The sequence below is a fragment of the Aquila chrysaetos genome, chromosome 1 (assembly GCF_900496995.4).
Source record: "Aquila chrysaetos chrysaetos chromosome 1, bAquChr1.4, whole genome shotgun sequence".
Taxonomy (NCBI): domain Eukaryota; kingdom Metazoa; phylum Chordata; class Aves; order Accipitriformes; family Accipitridae; genus Aquila; species Aquila chrysaetos.
The window spans coordinates 37,265,468-37,284,149 of record NC_044004.1 but is presented as its reverse complement, the minus strand read 5'-3'; the positions used below and the strand labels follow the sequence as shown (position 1 = coordinate 37,284,149).

General features: G+C 37.0%; 1 protein-coding gene across 1 annotated transcript in view; it reads left to right on the top strand.

The window, feature by feature from the left end:
- The window catches only part of WWC2 (WW and C2 domain containing 2), a 108,317-nt gene that overhangs the window by 58,919 nt on the left and 30,716 nt on the right, over positions 1-18,682 (top strand). Inside the window, exons 5-10 of the mRNA XM_030041688.2 lie at positions 1,946-2,025; positions 5,412-5,541; positions 6,066-6,212; positions 7,189-7,262; positions 11,590-11,832; positions 16,787-16,876. Of these exons, the coding sequence (XP_029897548.1) occupies positions 1,946-2,025; positions 5,412-5,541; positions 6,066-6,212; positions 7,189-7,262; positions 11,590-11,832; positions 16,787-16,876 (764 nt within the window). The remainder of the gene's footprint in view (positions 1-1,945; positions 2,026-5,411; positions 5,542-6,065; positions 6,213-7,188; positions 7,263-11,589; positions 11,833-16,786; positions 16,877-18,682) is intronic.

Here is an 18,682-nt window from a genome sequence, read left to right as displayed (position 1 = left end):
ATGTGCCTAACATTTCTTGATAATGAAATGATGATGAATTACAGCAGAGGACACTCAGAAGATGATCTTGAGGAAAAATGTAAGGGTTTCTGAGAGATCCAATCCTCTAAGTTGAAATCAAGTGTGCCTTCTGCTATTACGATAAAATCACATTTCTGATTTAAAAAAAAAAAAAAGTTTAGCCATTCTGTGTTTCTCAGAAAAGTTGGGACTTCTTTCATATTTTACACGTTACTTTACCTGGAACATAGAAGTGATATCTGTTCATTTTCTATAACCTTGATCAGAACACTTGAGAGATTATTCTTGGGGTTTTCATGCTAGTCAGGGAAGAAATAGTTCAGGAGCGCTGAATGTGTACTTAGAGACATTGTCTATTTATCATGCTAACTATTCAGTACGGTCAAAATAAAAAGAGTTTTCTGTCAAGTAAACCAACCAGTGATGATAGTTTCCAAAAGCCTGAACCTAACGCCTCATCTAGAGAACAGATTTTGCTTTGGAGAAAGTGGAGATTGAAAGCATTTTATTTCTGTCACAGAAAATTCATTAGCCAGAAGCTACAAACTTGAATGCTAAGTATCATTCACAAACCCATACGAAGACCCTGCAAAGCACTGGTTATTTTAGACATACAAAGTATTTTAAGTCTCTTGGAAAGCTACAGCAGTTGCTGATGCTCAGTACTTTTAGTCACCTGGCATGTTGGGAATCTCGCCTTTTATTTATTTATTTATTTATTTATTTATTTTTATTTGAAGAATAGCACCAAGTAGGAAGTCTAAGGGCATTTGGATATAAAAAGTCTTTGAGACATATTTTGAAATTAATCTCAATTAAAGTGGTCAAAATTCTTCATTTTAATATAATCCATTTTTCAAAAGAGTTGAATATTTGAGGACCTATATGAAAACAAGCAAGAATTTCACAGTGGTACGTGAGAGCAGGGGACTTCCAGCAGGCTTTTCCTTTTTTCACCTTACTGATTGGAAAGTTAAAAAGCCTAACAATATCTGGCTAGTATGTAGAGTGCAAACAAGCCAGGTATAGCTGTATAAATACCAAAATTTGGGACTTCACATTTCAAGGAGGCATTTCTGTCTCTGTGTGTATCCTGAGGATTAATTTTCATTTGCGTTAAAGTACACTCCTTTATAGGTGGTCCAGAAACTTTGTTTTAGTATGTTTGGGAAGTATGACATAAAAAAATCAAGTGGAAGATTTTTTTAATTTAATCTTGATTCATAAATATTTTTTAGTGTATTCATATCTGCCAACATCTGAAATAGCAATATTAAGGTTAAAAAGCAATTGAGCATGCAAACTTAGGGAAAGTAGGGAACGTTTTGCCAAGGACATTTCTATTAAATAGATGCATATATTTGTGATCCAAATGTGTTTAGTGATTGTTGTCTTTGAATTAAATGAATGTGAATTATATATTTAGGGATCCAGTGTCTGTAAAGCTTTATAAGAAAGGATGGTTCATAGAAGAAAAAAAAAAAAAAAGGGAGTCCACGCTTTGTCTTTTACACTGCAAATGACTTGAGAGCTTCCTGGAATGAAAAAGTGAAAATATAATAAGCCTAAAAATAAACAGGCATTTCCCTGTAGGACAGTTGGAATGCATGCTTAACAAGTGAGAAGTAAATTACTTGTTAAAGTTCTCTCAGGTTTAATAACACAGTGTGGTATCGATACAAATAAGAAATGTGATTTAATCTGCTTGTGTCCCTTTAATACTAAAGCATGTTGCCCATAGACATAAGGAAGAGAACAGATCCTTTTGTTTTTAATATGTGTCAGTAGAGCAATTTACTCTTTTTTTTTTTTTTTTTTTTTTTTTGTTCATCTGATGTAGAGAATACATTAATTGTTCAAAGCCATGTGTTATGCTGTTTAACAAGAGGAATTTTCTAACTCTTGCTTTGATTTAACACACAAGGTTAAGAAGCTGAAGAGGGAACTCTCTCAGATGAAGCAAGAGCTGCTGTACAAGGAACAGGGCTTTGAGACACTGCAACAGTGAGTAAAAGAAAACAGTTGAAACTGACTTAATCCAGTTGCCTGATTTCTTTTATTGGCATGGAATTGAATCCATCTTATGTGAGAGAATTATTGGGGGGAAAAATGACAATCTAATAACTCTTTTTGTTGTAGTTAGGAAGCAGGAAACCTGTAGAAATGGCAAACCTATTGTGCAAGTGTTAACGTGAGAAATCTGTTCCCCCTCCTATTTTTTTCCCCATGAGGTAGCTTTTGTTGCAAAGAGGCAGAAAGAAGGGCAGTGGTTAAGGGTTGCAAGGAAGGATTTAGCTGCTTTGCACGTCCCATTTAAAAAATTTCAAAAAATTTTGAAAAAGTAATTAGGTCGGTCTGTCTTCCTTTCCCACCTCTGAGCTCAAAAGAGAGAGAGAGAGAGGAGGGTGCTGTTCTTGGAGGTATAAATGGCGCACAACTGTGCGGGGTTTGAAATGAGTCACAATTTGAGGATTAGAGACCTGACTTTCTTTGTTCCAGCTGCTGGGATGCCTGATGTCCAAAGGGCTGATGCTGAACTGGGTGAGCATTCTGGGTATTTAACCAGTTGGATTATCAGGGAATGAATTTTTTTTCAGTCTGAGAACTCCCTGCTGCTTTGACTTACAAAGTTGGGCCCTAAAATATTAAACATTACTGGAACTGTCACCACAGAGAACTTGCTGCAGAGGAAACCTTAGTAACAAGCATGTTTTCTTGACTAATGTGAACAGAAATTTATTAATGCTAGTTGTTTTCCCTATTGTGGTATGTACTCATACATTAAGGATACATTTACACAGTAAAACGCTGAGCTGTGTGCTCTTAGTACACTAGTTCCAGTAGCAGAAGCAATGTTGCAGCATTAATGTAATATTGTCTGGATTCATTTACTCTCTTTCTCAGGACCTCCTGTGTATGGCAGTGTACTGTCAGATAAGTAATAATCTCTATCCTGGAGAGCTTGCAGAATAGGGAAGATGGGACAAAAGGTGGGAGAAGGGAAGTGCATTTCCATCTTCCAGGTAGAGTACTAAAATGCAGAGAAGTGATTTGCAAAGGATGACAGAGCATCTGTGTTTGGAGCTGAGAGATTGGAGTTCAGTTCCCAGTTCTAACCAAAACCTCTTGTAGGCTATTGCCCGTGTATTTTAATAGAACAGTTCTATACAGTAGGAATTTTTTAAGTGGGAGAAAAAAATCCTGGTCCAGGAAGTGGCCGATCATAATTACAGACATGTCAAAATGGACAAAAATATTTTTCTGGTATAAAGAGTTTGAAGTCAGTTGGGAACTGAAAACCCTCACACCTTAGGAGGACGCCAGTCAAGTCTCTATCCTCCTTCATTTTGACTAAAAGAGAACTGTAAGATTTGTTTGTTATTTAAATATATAAAGAATAGTGAGGAGTGAAGGGAGAAAAGGATAGTTGATGGAATTTATTTAACCATAAATCAGACTTCATGTGAAGCAAAATTTAGAAAGTTGTATTGATTCTAAAGCTTAAGGTAATAAAAACTCATGCTGCTGTCCTAGGATTAAAGGTTAGCCAATCATGCTAGTTTTATTATATTAATTCAACAATGAAGTATTGTTTTAAAGCAGCTTGCTCACAAGCCATTTTGATAGGAATCCAAAGCATGTTTCAGAAACTGTCAACAGCATTCCACAGAAACACAATGGACGTTTGTTTTTAAAATTCAGTCAGCCAATTTCAAACAGTACTAATCCTATTAATTTAAAACAGGAAGATGGAATATCTTGTATGTCAGAGATCCTTCATGTCCATCTTAATTATATACAGAATAAAGCAGTTGCAATTTGAATGTGGCACATCATATTACTAGGCAGCATGTGGTGTATTACCCAACTGTTCATTCATGATCCCAGTTGTTGGCATATCCTGTATCTATTTGACATTAGCAACCTGCTAAGTTACCAAAAATTGAGTGTTGTCAGACAGTAAGTAAGTGCCTACCTGTGAAAGAGTTTGAGGAACTTTCAAGCTGAAACAAGTACATCCTTGAATAGGAATCTGAGTGCTGAGTCACATAGGTAATTTTCTTACACAAACGCAGGTCTAGTTTGCACAAAAACTGAAATGTGGAGAAAGGAAAACAGACATGCTCACAGCTTTAGAGACCATTTAGAACCGTGATATCTTTGTGCACAAAACTGGAAGAAAAATAGAATAGTTACAGGTGTTTTGTGCAAGCTGCTGTTCTTGCAGGGGATGCTCGAGATCACTTCTGATCATTAAAATGTTTGTTCATTCCTCACTCACAAGGTTAATGTCTTCCAGCAAAGATGATGGATGATGATAAAAACAGAAAACCAATTGCATTATAAAAGAATGTATTCTCTACTAAATGCTTGACTTTTGTGAAGATGGCTGTTGGTTTTAATTTTGTGAAGCACAGCTGCAGTCATTTCTATGATGCTATGAAATATTCAGTTAAACTAGAGATCAGAGAAATGTGTTTACAAAGTGTACTTCTTGAAGTAAATATGGAAATACTAAAATGAAATATCTTTTTATCTCTATGTTTAGGGGCTTTTTGTTTTGTTATTTTCAAGTTGCATTTTTAAAAATCATTGACAGTCCAGGAATTTAGTAAATTGTCCAATGTATGACATATGGTAATAATTATCCAGAGATTTTGTGAATAGAGAGAGCCTGGTGACTGGCTGAGCAGAACAGCTGTTCCAGGTGGTTAATGCCTAGGATTAGGGTGAACGAGAGGGAAGCTGAGACAAGAATGGTGCTGGTTACGTTTCTTCTCTGCAAGGCTGATGAGTACCAAGCAGCTTGCCTGTCTGCCCGTGTCATGATGTGGGTCTAGGTAGAGGAATGCTACTAATAACAAATTTTGCTTCTGTAAGGGTCACAAACTGTTAATAGTAGGAAAGGTCTACCCAAAAGCTGCTTCTGTGCTGCAGAGAGTTACAGTGGGGATGGGAATTCTGACAGTGTTGTCAGCAATAATGCTATACTCCTGGTAGCATGTGTAGGACTCTTCAGTGCTCTGTGCCCCTTATGTCTTTAAGGCTGGATCAACTAGAATTGCTTGTGGAGTCTGCCTTTGGTAAGGCCCCAGTAGTTTAGCTAAGGTGGTTTTAAAGCCAACAGAAGTATTTTTCCATGAAATTTCCTGATGTCAGAAAAAGCCATTCACTGGGCGCTGTGTATGTGTTAGATAGCTTGACGTTGTTGCCGAGGATTAAGTAGTAAGTATTTTAATGGAGACTTCAGTGTCCTTTTTCCTCTTTGAATGTCTGTTACAGGAAAAGGTATCTCTTCTGTTCTCTAACTATGCTTCTGTCTGAAGCAGAACAGCAGAGACGTTAGTATTATTTTCTGTATCTAGTATTAATATTCTCTTTTTCCACAGAATTGACAAAAAAATGTCTGGGGGCCAGAGCGGGTATGAACTGTGTGAGGCCAAAGCCGTCCTGAGTGAACTAAAGTCCATCAGAAAGGCGATAAGTTCAGGGGAAAGAGAAAAACAAGATTTAATGAAGGTATTTTGAACAGTTGACATAAGTTTTGTGTGGATTTGTTTTAACATGACTCACTTTCTAGATGATAAATACTTTGCATTTTATACTTTTTTAAGGGATTCTCAAAATTCTTTCAGCCAAACTAGTATTAAAATCAATTTTTGGATGCAGAAACTGAAGCCTGTGACGTTCGTAGTTCGAAAAGCCACTCTATGTCAGTCAGAGAATAGAGATTTCTGAACTTGTATTTAAGGTACAATGCTAACCTATTTAATTGGTTGACAAGTTAAAAAAAAAAAACCAAAACAAAAACAAAAATGAGACACAGAAAACCATGAGTAGTTTTTACATTGTCACAGGTGTTGGTCACCCTTGGTGTCACCTAACAACTGTTTGATTGAAAGGATAGTTTGCTTAATATGAAGTAAACCCAGAATTTTCCTATTGGAGTCTTTTATGTAAATATCTTTTGGAGATAAACTGGTATAAAAACGGTAAAGTGCAAAGGAACTTTAACACCACCTCCTTCTCTGTTTCCTGGACAGAGTCTTGCAAAGCTGAGAGAGAAATTCAATCTTGACCAGACCATTGGGACATCTGAACCAGACTTGAGTTCCAGCTCTGTAAACTCTCAGCTGTGTTTTTCTAGACAAACTCTGGATACAGGGTCTCAGACTGACATTTCTGGTGAGGTGAGCTTTTTTCCATTTTGTCAGATATAAAGAGAAATTGAATCAGAATGCTGCGGTTAATGGAATTGGAATCAAGTAGTTATTTACTGTTGCTGATAGGTCTATATATACACGTTTGAGAGAATTAGTTAGAATCAGTTATCTGATTTTTTTTTTCCCCTCTTTAAATTTTAAATCAAGATTCAGATGAACTTTCTCATAAATGCTTCATGCCAAACATATAATGTGATTTAATCAAATAGTTCCAGTACAATGAAGATTGGCATAAGTAGATAGTGGGTTTTGGATCTGTCTATAGGATATGTTTCACCTTACAGACTTAATTCAATATGAAGATGTTTTTACTTTTCAGAAACAAGATCTCAGAATTGAAATGTGCGATTTCATTTCACACAGCTGAAAAGCTGTTAATGGAACTACTTGTTCAGTGATTCATTAAAACCTTCTCTGTTTCACTGACGGTATATTTTACATACACAGAAATCTGTGCATAATTTTGGTACCTTCTTTGAAGTTCTGTGAGCTAAGTTTATAGGGAAGAGACTGTACAAGGTCTTCCAAAAAAAAGAGCTAAGCTTGTCTTATGTTTTGTAGCAAATTTATTGAATTCTTACTTCAAAATGCACTGACTTATTTCTAAATTCTGAGTTCAGCGGAGTTCAAAGTAGGAGATTTAAAATTTCGAGTGCAATCACTGCAAGACTTCTTTGAAAATACTCTTGCTCTACTCTGATGGAATATGGACAATTGGTAGTACGGTAGTTAAAAATAGATGAACTGGATCAGAAGAAAGCAGCACTGTTTTGTACATCTGAGTACATTCCTGACTAGGCATTTAACAGCGAGTGTGTGGCTGCAGGTGGGTGTGGTTTTACTTAAGTCATAATTTTTCTAGCCTGTGCATAGGTTTTGTTGATTCATTTAACAGCTTTACACAGTAATAAGGCTAATTTTTTTTTCTTTTTTTCCTCAACAGGTTGGAGCAAGAAGTAGATCAAATTTAGCAGAGAAGGTCAGACTAAGTCTTCAATATGAAGAGGCAAAAAGAAGGTAATAGGGTTAGTTGCTTTGTTAAGTTACAAACAAAGTTAAGTCTTGAGTTGGGAAGGTGTCTGTCTCTGCAGCACTAACGTTGTGCTCACAGTGACATCTAGTGGACGGCTCTCTGGAGGCACTGTGGGCATCCCTGCAAAGGGTTTCTTTTTCCTTCAGAATGCAAGCAGACTTTCAGGAGCAGTCGGTGCTTTTGAACAGTAGGTTTTACATTTAATGCTAAGTTGAATGTGTTAAGAAAGAAAATGCAGAGAGTGACAAATTAATGGCAGTTCCAGGATTAGGGGAACAGAGAGTGAGCTGCCTTTCCACTGAAAGGAGTCACCAGGTTATTTATGTCCATTATATCCTTCTTTGGGATCATCATTTCAGTTTACTATGCCACTGAAGGCTCTTCAGTTTTCGAGTTGCTTCAGACTTCCAGTGCAGATTTAGTAGGCTTAATTATTTCTTCTTTCCCTGGGACTTTGGATAATTTAAATACTTGTTATCACTACGGGGTTGGGGTTTTTTAATGAGTTTAACCTGAGGAGAAAAGAAATCGGAAACTGCTCCACTCATGAATGTGGAATGCCTTTCAAATAAAGTTCTGCAGTGGTTGCTCATGAAAGCAGTGCCATGTTGATGAATTGCCACAGCATTGAAAAATGGGCATCAGAAAGCAGAATGTTCAGGGTTAGAATGACATGTCTTCTGGTGCACCAGAAGTGCTGCATAATACTGGGGGAAGATATACTACTTTAAAAAAAAAGGGGGGGGGGATATCTTGCTATTAATAATGTATTAATTGTGTTCTATTAGTTTCTAATACTTTGCACAAAATTAGGTGTCAGCTATTCAGAAACCTTATAGTTTTTGTTATGGAGGTGATTTGTAATTTAAGGGGAATAGAAATCTAAAAGTTATCCCACACGCAAAGTTCCTTTTTTACTATAAAGAACTAAACAAGGCAATAAAATAAAAAAACAAAAACACTTTTCCCCAGATTAAAACTGTGCTAAAATGCCATTTAATCTGAGATTTAAATATTATTTCAGTTGGAATACTGTGGCATGGTCAGTTAGAAAACTAGGAAAAGAAATTTGCAGCTAATTAGTACCAAGTAAAGGCATAGTTAGTTTTTACGTTTTAAAGGCAGGAGGCTGCACAACCAACATTTTTTTTGCCTAATTTCAAATATATACCCTCCTCATACAGAGTAGTAGCTACCATCCTTGCTGGTAACAACAGTAATCCTTTATATCCTCATTACAGATCATAAAACTTTACTGTATAATCAATGCATTCATCAAAGAGTGCTAAGGCTGTTGTGTTTGTTCAGGATTGAACATGCATGATTCTGGCTCAGAATCATCATGTACATAATATTAATTGTCAGGTGGTGTTTTACATGCAGATAGATGGCATTTTTTCTCAGGCGTGGTTGATCCAAAACCGGATCCATCCTCTGTTTTGACTATGTCTTGATACCAAGAAGTCCCAGCATTGTGTTTTATCTCTCCTTTGTAGGAACAAAAAAATTCCTGGCAGTAAGTCAGTTTACTACTTCTACCTAAAAAAAAAAAAAAAAAAAAAAAAAGAAGAAGAAGAAAAACAGTACAGTATTCAGAGTATGGAGTACTGCAGCACAAGATCTTACTTCCTCACAAATTAGTCAGCCAAGAATGTGGGTTGAAATTTCAGTAGCTCATGTACTTACCTTTGCATAACTTAAGTATTTGTTCTATATAACATTAGTGTGTTTCAAGGTTAAATTATCTCCTTTTAAATGGTATCTTTATCCAGTTTTGTCTGAAAACTGTCCAGTAATGAATATTCTTTTCAGCTTTAAATAACACAGTCATATTCCTTGAAGACACCATTAGTCTTTAAAGTGTTTGCACATACCAGTTTTATCAGTGACTACAAGGTGAACTTAATAAAGTGTACATATCTTGGAATAATGAAGATATATACCAGTTTGCACATAAAGTTCAGTCACTAATTACACCCCCCCTAACTATTATGGCCATTTTAGTCATCACTATAATTTAATAAGTATTGACCATCTTTTTAAATGTGCAAATTCTTAGTTGTTTTGTGTTAAAATAACTATGAGAAATAAAGGGTCTTGTAAGTGAACTTCTGTACTTGAAAATTGTCAGATAATTTTGTATTTTGCATGTTTTATGTTGCTTAGCCAGCAGAATGTCTTGAAGAGGTGGAATGTTGATGCTAACTATGCTAAATTCAGTTGCAATTGTTATTCAAAAGGATCTGGTATAGCATGCTGATAATCCTATCCTGATGTGGTAAAGATCTGACTAATATTCCTTGTTGACCTGTTGAGCAAGGACTTCCTCAAAAGAGTGAGACCAGTTCAGTTTTCATATCCATCTAGTCCTTTGCCTGTCTGATGAGGCAGCTCAACAGTGTCAGTTACGGTAGCAGAGAGTTGTCTATAGCAGAGAGAGCAAAAGAACTGTTTGGAGACCACCATCCCATCCCATAAGCCATCAAACAGCTGTCAGTAGCAGCTACTTTCAGAACAAGGTTAGCTAGAACCAGTGACCTGGAGGTGAAAGTCTTAACATTTCATTAGTGATCTGAAACTATTCAGTTGTTTTCCCTCTGAATACTGCTCCTCTAAAGGACTGTTGAATATAAATGATATAAGTAAAAGGTGCAAAATGTGTTGAAATGCTTCATTTCATTTCATCCCACCATGTGGTTATGGTAGCACTGCTGATAGTATTTCTGTTTATTTTACATTGTTTTTCTGTGAAAATACCCTGAGTCAAACTTGTTCTTGCAGGGGTTTGGTGGGAGTATGGGTTGTTTTCATTTTTGAAGCTGTTGTTTTTTCATTGAAGTGCCGATAACAAGGAAATGTTACCCGTGGAAAAAGAAAAGGGGGTGGTTCCCCTTAAGCTTCTAGTATAAGCAATGGGATAATTAAATTCAACATTAACAATTCTTAGCTTTGACCATAAATAAATGCCTTAATGTACTGTAAAATTAGTACTGGAGATGCAAAATAAGCATGATATTAGTTTTGTTAACCACAGAAAACAAACTGGAAACAAGAAAACGTTTTCCCAGAAATCTAATAGGACTACAGAAAGATTATACATACCAAATTATCTGTGTGTATTTATGAAGTATGGCATGGGTCATTACCTTAGGTAGTGCCTGGTAACATTGAAGTTGCACAGACTTGTATCAGTTGTTGAGCTGACTTAGGTGTATTTTACTATGGCAGTTACAAATAAATAAAAGTAACAGTTTAAGTAACAATAAAAGATCAGTTCCTCTTGCCCTAGGTTGTATGGGAATGTCTTTCTATTTTGACTTCTGTCTCTGCCTTTTTCTCAGCCTACAAGAAATAGGTACAGGATGCTAGGAGCTGTTACATAGTTCAAAGCTTCCATATCTTTAGCTATGCAGCTGGTTCAGGTGTGGCTAAGGCTGGAAGTGACTGAAAGTTATCATCTTCTTAGATATGTGGCACCTATAACAGGAATTTTTAGGCTTTCCCAGTGGACAGTGAATCTTTATTGCAAGACCTGTACTTCTTAAGCTATGCCACTGAGCTCATAGACAGTATGAGTATGGAGACTGAACACTGGAAATAACCTGTCTTGATTGGGACTGAGCTATAGTACAACAATAATGTAGGGAAGTTTCTGCTTCCATTATATGTGTGTATCTGCAAAATATGTATGGATAACAAAGTCTTGGGTGTCTTAACTCTGTGATTTGACAACTGCAATGGGAACAGTAGCTGCACAAACTCAAACTTCTGAGTTAATAATCTCCCTTCTCTTTAGGTAGCCACTGTCCTATTACCTTTTATTTTAATCACATAGAAGAGCAATGCTTTTGCCTTTTAAGATTTGCATACATGCATGTTGCTGCAGTGAGCACCTTGCTATGGTGCACCTTCTTTCACCATGGTCATTGCTGTTTCTGAGGAGCAGTCAGCCTCCAACAGCTTAGAAATCCATCATACTCCTCAATGAGTAAAGCATAGTGCCACTACTATGTTACCAAACAGATCGCTTTCAATAAAGCTTTTATTAACGTTGTGACTTCTTCTTCAACTCGGCATTGGAACAGGAGCAACTAATTTTTAATGCATATGCATATTGCTGTTGGCCTGGATAGGTGGCTTGCTTTTCTGGCATAGTCTGCATTCTTGCGAAGCAAAACCAATTAAAAGTATGGCTTTGAGTAGAAAATATTGTTATATCCTGATACCTTTCAAAGTACTGTATCACTTCTGTCTTTCCTGGGATTTGTGTGCTGTGCTGGGCTGAGACAAGTCTGCTGTGTTTTATTTTAGCATGGCTAACTTGAAGATTGAACTCTCTAAGCTAGATAGTGAAGCCTGGCCTGGGGCACTGGATGTGGAAAAGGAAAAACTGATGTTAATCAATGAAAAAGAAGAGCTTTTAAAGGAACTCCAGTTTATTACACCACGCAAACGTACTCAAGATGAGCTAGAGCAGCTAGAAGCAGAAAGGAAGAGGCTTGAAGAAGAGCTGCTGTCTGTAAAAAGCACACCCAGTCAAGCACTTGCTGAAAGGTAAGGGGTTGTCTTTTGCTAATATGAAATGCTTCTTTCTGCAGTCTAACCTTTGTACTCATTACAGACCCTGAACTATGCCTTGATGGGCTGTTTTCCTTCAGTAACTGTTCTATGTAGATCTTAATTAAATTTGTTATTAGCCCACTGGGCAGAAACACAAAGAAGTCTTCTGTACTGTGAGAGAATGCGAACACCCTGTATGTGCTCTGCAATATCAGTTGCTCTGTGTTTGTTACCAGCATGAAAATGCCTGTGACAGATGTTAAATAACTGAGGAATGTCAACATACCAGCAGGAGGGCAATACATCATTCACTCGTTTCTGATAATGGCTGTAAACTGTTTGAACTCAGGTTACAAAGATTATCTTGATTGTTGCAACATCTGAAGCCTTTCATTGTGAGTTTTATTACATACAAAAATGCAACCAAAAGGGAAAAAAAAAAGTTCAGAGGAGAAGTATAATTGCTGCAAAACTTTCCTAACTTGCTGCTACCTAACTGGTAACCAAAGCAACTCCTGCAATAAATTGTTCTAGCCAGATTCAGAGTTAGAGAAAATCAAAGGTGACTGTCACAAATGGACTTTTCATCAACTGTAAGTGGAAATAAATTTATGGCCACCTCTAGCACACATAAAATGCAATAAACACAAAATGTCATTGTGTGTATCAGTGTAGTATGCCTTATTGAAGTAATACAATCAGCACTGTAAGCCTTTCCTGCTTCCCTCTGCTAGGAAACACCTGCTGTTGCTCCAGTTTCACTGAATGGTGAAATTTCTGTTAGTGGCTTTAGAAGCTGGATCTTAAATTGTAGCCGAGTAGTGAGGAAATTTTTTGTTTACAAAGGACGTATATGTGCATTCGGCATGATTTTTAAACGTATTTGTACACTTAGAATAGTTTAAACTGCATTATATCGATAATCCAAACGTGTTTTAGAAGAAGGGTTATGTCCTACAGGAACTATATTTTTGCAGAAGTGTTACCTGTCTGTGTTAGTAGTCTCTAAAGTACCACGGATCCGTTGCTTTCTGACTTCCATTAATAAATAGAGAATAAGGGGTCAATAATAAAATCGCATTCACAAATAAATAATTTGAATCTAAGATTTTGATAACATGCTGTTGTAATAGCTAAATCCTGACTCATGCTGTAAATAGGTAGCTGGTTTTAGTCTTGTTTTGGATTTGCTTGTTTAGTGCCAAAGAAAATTCTGCACCTGACCGTTTTCCTTACATGTCAGATGCCAAACTTGGAGTACCCAGGGCAAGTAAAATTGTCTCCTATGTCAAGAAGAAATAAAATGGCAGATTTTTTCTATGTGTAGTGACACAACTAGTTGTTAGAGCTTAAATTTTTTCCCTCTATTTTCTTCCAATTTTTCTGCTTTTGATTTTTATTCCTGAAAATGAGGAATCTTTTTCTGAGGTTATTGTAAGATTTCATGTCATACACTGCTGGTTGAGGTGGCTTCTGGTTTGCTTTTTTGCTATTCCAGTGAATCTCCATTGAATTTCTATCTGCAACTGTTGATGATATATATTAAAACTGTCTCCCTTGATGACTTCAGAGCACATCAATTCTTTCACACCAGGCTATTCTGAGATTATTTCTGGTGTGTCTGCTATAAACGTAAAGAAAATCCTCATTTTGTAGAAGGATTCTGATGGTGAAACTTTTCCTGAAATGTTAATTTGAGAAAATGATACATTTAATTGTATCAGATCAACCATCAGCATTTTGTTTCTTGGAGATGAGGAAGATTCTTTTCTCCATTATCAGTGGAGGAGCCACACCATCCTCAAAGTGCTGCACTGTTGTTGCATTACTATTTTCTTTCATGAAGTTTCATGAATGCCTTTAGGTTTCCAGTGTTTTCATAGATACTGATAATGAAGCAACAATGTAATGAAGCAACAATGTAAGAAGCTATGGATTGTGTCAGAGCTTGATGTGATGAGGGTTTTTTGTTTTGGTTTGCTTTTGTGGTTTTTGGGTTTTTTTGTTTTTGTTTTTAGTTTTTTCTAAAGGGGGAAGAAACAGAAGACTTGCTCTGTCTTAAAACAAAAACATTATAGCGTAGCCCTGGGTTATTTTGGAATAGGATACTGAAATTGCCACTAGTAGATGTACTTGGAATCAATTTACAGAAGGAGGGTATAAATCATAACATATCAGCTTCAGAAAAGCAGAGACAGGGCATAATCTGACTGCTCTAAGAAGCCCTCCAGCCACTATATAGAAGTAACTGGATTGTGGAACTGTTGAGAACTATTTGCTACTTTCTTGCCTCTGTGTTCATGTCAGGGAGATTCCATTACTGCTTTAGTCCTGGGCAAAATCTTCTAAGTAATCACAGGCATTTAAACAGATGCATGAGTTAACTACTTGATTGTGCTGTTGCCTGCAAAACTGGCCCTTGCTTTTGTGCCTGTCATAAACAAACATGTCCACATAAGTTTACATCGAAAGGTGACGTATGTGCACTTTAACTTACTAATGTTTTTTTTTTTTAAGATTCTATGCCCCTCTCAGCAATGTTACAATTTAAGATCAAAACTAGAGAAAGATGTCTCACAAACACTCAAGTCGCTCCTGCAACGAGTAATAGGCTAATTTAGATAGGAGGGGTGCAAAGAGGAGAGATTGAGAAAGGCCCATGTCAGAATAGATAATGTGATGGTTGTTTAGGTGTTTACATAGTCTTGGGGATATTAAAGTTCCTGCTTATGCTAATGCTATAAAGAAGGAAGGTTCGTTGTTTGAAAGTTTTGGGGGTTGTTTTGTTGTTTGTTTGGTTGTTTTTTTTAATTTGGCCTGATGTAGAATGAAAAGAATTTCCTTGAATCTCAATTTGTTGTGAGATAGTAAAATTATTTCCTGTATGTCTTGGAACTTCCAGGAGTGATTTCATCATCTAGCTTGTGTTTGTGACTTGTGACTAACATCTTTATGAAATTTCCCTACAGGTATTAATACTACTTATTTAATTACTAGTAGATCAAATTACATCCAGGAAATAATTTTTTTTCAGGAGCTGGATTATATGGGATAAATTACATTTTGTCAACCTCCTTCAGATAATAAAGGAAAACAAACTTTTGCTTGTGCTTTGAAGAAAACAAACAAACCTTTTAGTTTAATAGTACAAATTCAGTGGATCAGCTATAGGTGTCAGTTTTGAGGACTCCAGTCAAAGAAGTTCTTAGGCTTTTAATTTTCCTTCTTGCCTTTTGCCATTAGTAGTTGAACACATACAGCAATTTTTGTGCCTTTTCCTTGAAGATAAAATATGATAGTTCACTATTGAAAAGCCACAAAAGAGCTAGTGAAGAGCACTCTTGCTTGGAAAAAGCAGGATAGATTAAGCTTTAAAAGATAGAAGGCATTGATAAATAGTAGAATGGTAGAAAAGAGTGTCTGATACCATAGATGAGCATAATTCTTGGTTTGGAAACCCATGCGTATGTCTTCCTGAGCAAAGAATGAAATACTGTGTATGCTTTTAACAGTCTTAGCAGGTATTGGTAGATGAACATATTATTGCGGTGTAAGAGCACACGCAGTGTAGGCAGTGGAGTGGAAGTTCACACCCTGGCTGACCTCGGGGTAACTTATTCACCTTTGCATAACCCAGATTTGCTCGCTGAATAAGCATGGGTGTAAGCAAGTGCTTTTCATGCTTTGCTGAATTGAGGACTTAATGTCTTTTTACTGGTATCTGACACTCAAAGAGAGTGAATTCTGGGAACTCTGGAGTATTTCATTCAGTTTGCATAAGAAAGCAATGGTTGATTTTTGGGTTTTGTTCTCTGAAGTGTTCTCTGCTTTGAATTTTAATTTATACATCCTTGAGATGCCAGAAAGGCCAAAGGAACAGTTTCTGAGAATGAACATCAACCTTTTTTTTTTCCTTTTTTTCCTCTCTCTCTCTTTTTTTAAAGGGAGGGAGGTAATTTCTTGTCTCTCAGATTAGTTGCTTGAGAACTTGTGACATGTATCAGTTGACTAAGCAAGGGCTAGAGGAGAATATACTAATCCACAACTACAGGAGGGTTTTAGCTGAGTCCACTGAGGGAAAGCAATTTATTTGGTGTTGTAAATGGGAGTGATAAAAGGGAATTCTAAGAGGAAAAAATCACTCTAAAGGTTAGTGAATCCTTTCTGCTAGCAGCCAGCCAAAAGGAATGGGAGAGTTCCACCATTCGTGGTTTTAGACCTCCACTGGATAATGTTGCAGGAGGCAATAAATCCTGCTTTTTCATAAAGGTGAACCTTGATAATGAGCATTACAATGCTGTGTGGCTCTGAGGTGATGACAAAGCTGTTGAGGTTGTAGAAATCTTTACCAAGGACTCCTAAATATGGTCCATTGTCTCAGAAGATCGCGCTTGAATGCTGCTTTGATTTTCTGTGCTCTGTCTCTATGTGAAGACTCTGAGATCAAAGGGAGTGCTTTAATTTTAAACTTCCTGCAGTGCTACCCCAAGTTCCTGCATTATTAGAACTAATACTGGTATTAATGTTCTTTGGGTTTTTTTTCTGAAACTGTATTAAGTGAGGAGCCAGTCTACAGCATGGCTTTTGAAAACTGTATTAGTGCAGATCTTATTTTCCTGAAGTTGCAGCTATTTTCTCAGTGCTCATGTGTTGCTCTTTTATCGGGTGCACGTTCCCCTTGGTACAGTGTGAATGTACCAACACTGCTTGCTTGTACACTCAGCGGGTTTGTTACAGTGCTTAGTATCCTGCAGGTGAAGTCACTCTGCTGAAGTGGTTAGTTTTATGATAGGACTGAGAGCTAACACAGTCTCTTGGATTTTAGTAGTTGGCAACCAGATGAAAATATGAGGGATGTTCACTTTGTTTCTGTCTTATCTGTAAAGTATTTTAGCCTCCAGATTATTTTGTAATGCTTTCCTGTACTTATATGTACCTCTCTTTCCAGATTGAAATTGGAAGAGAGAAGAAAAGAGTTGGTACAGAAACTTGAAGAAACTACGAAGTTAACTACTTATTTGCATTTACAACTTAGGAGGTGAGACTGTACTGCATAATGTAAAACCTGTTTTCAGCAACAATCTAATGGACCTGGATGTCTCAACTTCATTCTTAGGTTTTTCTGTTAGCTGGAAGCTGAACAAAATTTGTTCAATATTTAAGGAAGAAAATGCAAGTGTAATAGCTTCAAGCATTTTGCCACGATGCAAACCTGGTGTACCTTTATAATTTCAGTAAGCACTCAAGACTGGATTGAATGGATTTTTTGCACAGCTTCCATAACTAAGCAGGCAGACATTATTTTGCTTCAGTGTACATAAATAAATAAATCAGGAATTCTCTAATTGGTCATATCTTCAAAATCCTGTCATTGAGGAGACCAAATGCTTTCTCAGAGTTCTGTCTAAAAAGAGTTATTAGAACTGTAGCCTTTGTTCTGTGTAATAACTGGAGAGGCTTAATGAGTGTATGCATGAAAATACTTATGTGAATAGTTGATTCTGGTTTTATTCTGCAACATTGACATACGCTTTCTGTAGATGGAAATGTATCCTCAGCAGGATATTTTTTTTCCTGACAGTCATTGATTCAAAATCTGACTCTGGGTTTATGAAATTCATAGTGATAACAAAAAAGTAATCAGTTACAGCAACTGTGAACTCAAACTCATTGCTCTGATGGGAATTCCAATATTTAATGATACATGTAACTGGTCCTAGGGAAGAGTTTCTCTCAATTTTGGACTGTTACCCTGGGCTACCAAGCCATGTGTCCATTATATTTATTTAGAAAATCCTGAATTTTCTTGCATATCCCAGTGAGATACACCAATCAGACAATGCATTAACAGTTACCTGTTCTCTTAGAAATCAAAATGGGGCTTTAAGAGGAAAAATGTTTTTAAGCATTCTATAAAGGTCCTCTCACAATAAGCCATACCATCCTATTCCTGGGACCTAGGCTGGCTTAGCTATTTCAAACATCTCAGCCAGATCCCATAAATTGCATCGTGATTGGTGATTAGTTAGGGAAAGAGTCTTTTAAATGTTTTTTGGTTTTGTTTTTTTTTAAGTATTTTGTGCTCATGTTTGTTTGGACTTTTGGGAATCTCTTTGTCCTGTTAAAAGCAGTTTTCTAGCTCAGTGGCAAAATTTTTTAAAGTCGATAGCTCTGTTATTGTCCAGTAAGAATCTTTTAAGTGTTTAGAAGGGGCTGCCTTAAATTATTTTTCATGACATTTTTTCCCAGCAGAGTCCTCCTGAGCCAAGGCAGTAACACTTGCTTTCTCTGGCCTGGCAGGGCTCTTTATCTTCTATTATTAACAAGAGAAGATTGCATGTTACGGCCTTGGCCATGCTTATGTAGTTGCATTTACCGGGCATGTAGAGTGTGTGTTGTCTGACAGATGTGAAGCTGTTCTGCTATAACTTGTCTCCTTCTAGCTGCCATCTTTCCCAGGTGCTTGGGCAGAGGGCAGGCTGCATGAATTGCTCTAGACGTGGCAGCACTCCTCTGCTGCCATAACCTCCCTCCCGGGGATCCCTTTCCTGTCACATTGACCCCATGAGCCCCCACATCAGAGTGGAGCAGATCTTTGAGGGAATATAGCAGCTGAGAAGGCTGCCGTTACTGCTGGACCCGTTTGTCAAATCTGCAGCCTTCTCCAGAAGAAGAGGGGCTTTGGCAACAGGCAGTAAGCTGGATAAATTGCCCTGATAGTGTGCAGGTTGGGCACGCTGATGTAAGCCAAGTGTGGGTGCTTAAAAAAACGTAATGCTCCAAGCAGCATTCAGTTGTAAATCGTTATAGTGCAGCTCCAGTCAGTCTTATCTCTCCTTGTACT